General features: G+C 31.6%; 1 protein-coding gene across 1 annotated transcript; it reads left to right on the top strand.

Moving 5' to 3' along the window:
• The first annotated feature begins 2,234 nt into the window (after positions 1–2,234).
• Positions 2,235–2,618, top strand: LOC145247150 (tetraspanin-9-like). Its single transcript, XM_080108791.1, has one exon. The coding sequence runs from the start codon at positions 2,235–2,237 to the stop codon at positions 2,616–2,618; it is 384 nt and encodes a 127-aa protein (XP_079964917.1).
• Positions 2,619–2,866: the final 248 nt, after the last annotated feature.

The following is a 2,866-nucleotide window of genomic DNA, read 5'->3' as shown; positions in this document are numbered from 1 at the left end:
TTTGTATTAATAGTTAATATTTATTACAGGGTGTCTGTATAGTAGGCACCGCCAAAAATGGCCGCAAAATCAAGTTGTTGTTGTTTTTCAAAACGAAATTACATTTATTAAAATCCATTATTTCTGAGTAACTTTTTTTTTTCTAGGAAGGTAAAACCCTGAATTTTATCATATAGAAAACAGAATAATGTAAAACTTTTTCTACTATTTTTAATTAAATTTTAAATGTTTAATTTTCCCAAAAAGTTAACAATTGACATTTTTTTTCTTGCACAAAAAACGTACATAAACATTTAAAAAAAAAAGGTTTTTGAAAGAATTAATTTACTTATTTATTGTCTAACTAAGATTTAGGATGATTTTCTAAGAGAATATGCAAAAATATTATAATATAAGTACCTGGATTTCAAATAATTCCACTTATCCATATAGGCAATCAGTTATTTCGCGTCTAGATCGACACTGTTTACGTTTGCGTTTGATAAGAAGAAAACTATGGAAGACCAAACAGGCCAAAAAAACTTATTTTTCAGTGACGAAAATTTCAATGTATTATTAAGCTGAGGCTGGCCAGTACCAGATGGGTGACCATTTGTATGAGTTTGGTTTTTAATGTGTATGTGTGTGAGGGCCAGGCTGCCCAAAATGGGGGGAGGCAATTTAAAGCAGAATAAAAAAAAATATTTCAGCACGTTTGGTCCACCGTAGTCGAAAGGTGGCAAACGTTTTCAAACGGGATCGAAAAAAATGATGCTATTTTTAACACAAAGGGCACAATATTTATCGAATTTTTTTTTTGTCGATTATTCAAAGCATGCCCTGTTTAATAATGGTCATGCATTATTCGGCTCGCTAAAAAAAATTGTTAATTTATTTATCAAAAATTTTAAAATGGCTTTTTTCGTATAAATATTAATTTTTTTTTTTTTTGTTTTGCTTAACTTAAATTAATTATTTTACTTAACATAGTCACCGAATTTCACACTTCAAAACTCAAAAGCGGGATAATTAAACACAATCGAAGTTCTGATATTAAGACGTCAAAATAAGGTATGCAAACAATTTTTTTTTAATCTATAATTCTGTCCCTTACAACAACACAATATCTTGTGTTCAGTTTCAGATGATTATTTTAGGCATGTTTGTTCCCACTTCAAAACAAGGAGGGGTTTGTAAGAAAAAAATATATATATATAAATATTGTTTATGAAAAATAAGTACATTGTTATAAGGTTCATTCTTCTCTTAATAATCGCTGAAAATTTCGTATTGATCGGATAATTACCTAATTTTTGGTAGATTTTTAAAAAGACGGTCCGTCAAAAAGTACTGACCTGCCCCCCCCCCCCAGTTTTGGCGGTGCCTACTGTATAGTAACTTGTAAGACTGTATAGTAACTTTACGGACACCGTGTATATATAAATAAATAAATATATAAATATATATATATATATATATATATATATATATATATATATATATATATATATATATATATATATATATATATATAATTGTGCTATGCTATGTTTATTACCCTAAATTCATAAAACACATGAATACTTAAATGTGTAGAGATCTGCGTGAGATTAGAACTCGGGTATTAAAATCGTAAAAACTACCGACTTGTAATGTGTATTATATGCCTACCTTTTTATCAACCAATCACAGGTTACAGATATGTATTTCCAAATAATTTTATAGAACTTATTGAAATAGACCAAAATTGACCAATCACGTGTTAGTATTTGCGTACAAACAGAAAACCCCAAAGACCACAAAACTTTGTAAAAGTGTATAAATAAATTAATTGTGGGAGTCGTTGTTATGAACAAGTTTTCGCAGGCCTTGCAAGTGCGTATAAAACAAAGTTGGTTCTTTTTGTAGTTCCTGACGACTAGTGTTAGAAAATGATTTCTTCAAGAACTGTCTTTGTTTGGACAAATATATTGTTGGTCACGCTGTCATTAGTCTTACTTGTCTTAGCATCGTTAATCCGCAGTTACTTTTTTAATGACTACCCGCTCTTTCAATCGCTTCCTACACATGTGTCCACTGTTATTATATTTATTGCTGTTGCGCTAATCGCAGCGACGACTTTTGCTTTCTACAGCGTTTACAAACGACGCTATGATATTGTCTATTCTTACAATTCCTTACTAGGAACGGTTATTTGCGTACAATTGATTTTGGCCATTATCTGGTTCACAATTTCAAGAAATTCCGTGACCAACATGATTAAAACTCTGTATTCTAGGGAGAATGAATACGAAACTAGCCTTTCAGTCAACACTACGTGGGATTCTGTCCAGCGTAAATTCAAGTGCTGTGGCATCCACAACGCTAGCGAATGGTTGGAACACTCGAATAGCACTTCACTTCCAGATTCCTGCTGCACAAACTACGCCGTCAACTGTGGCGAAACCGCTTTTACGAGTAATCAATTTTATGGCATCGGCTGTAATGATGAACTTCTCGCGTGGAATCACTCCAAAGGATCTCTTTTTGCTATACTATTTACATTACTGTTGGTATTTCAACTGTTGGCTTTTGCATTTAGTTTACGTTACCAGAAGATAGTTAGCCGAACTCCCGTTGTAAATGGTATCAATCATTGATTCTATGATCTGTTAGTTCTTTGGAGCCTCATCCAAATTTAAAGCTTTCTATGTTCATCACCTACATTTTTTATTTTTAAAAAGGGGGCTAATGCTGTCGCAAGTGAACTGCAGACCTATGTCCCCAAAATCAGAAAAGCAAAAATCTTCGCCAGCTTTGAAATTTGCATTAACAATTTTGTTTTTTTTTATATACAAACTTTAAATTTTTAACTTTTAAACTATAATATTTATATGTTGTAGTTAAC

Source organism: Euprymna scolopes, chromosome 25 (genome assembly GCF_053919585.1).
Source record: "Euprymna scolopes isolate OS-2025 chromosome 25, ASM5391958v1, whole genome shotgun sequence".
Classification (NCBI taxonomy): Eukaryota; Metazoa; Mollusca; class Cephalopoda; order Sepiida; family Sepiolidae; genus Euprymna; species Euprymna scolopes.
This window is presented reverse-complemented; position numbering and strand designations above follow the sequence as displayed.

Bases quoted from the DNA above. Each gene is read 5' to 3' on its own strand.
- LOC145247150 (XM_080108791.1), top strand. From the start codon at position 2,235: ATGATTAAAACTCTGTATTCTAGGGAGAATGAATACGAAACTAGCCTT.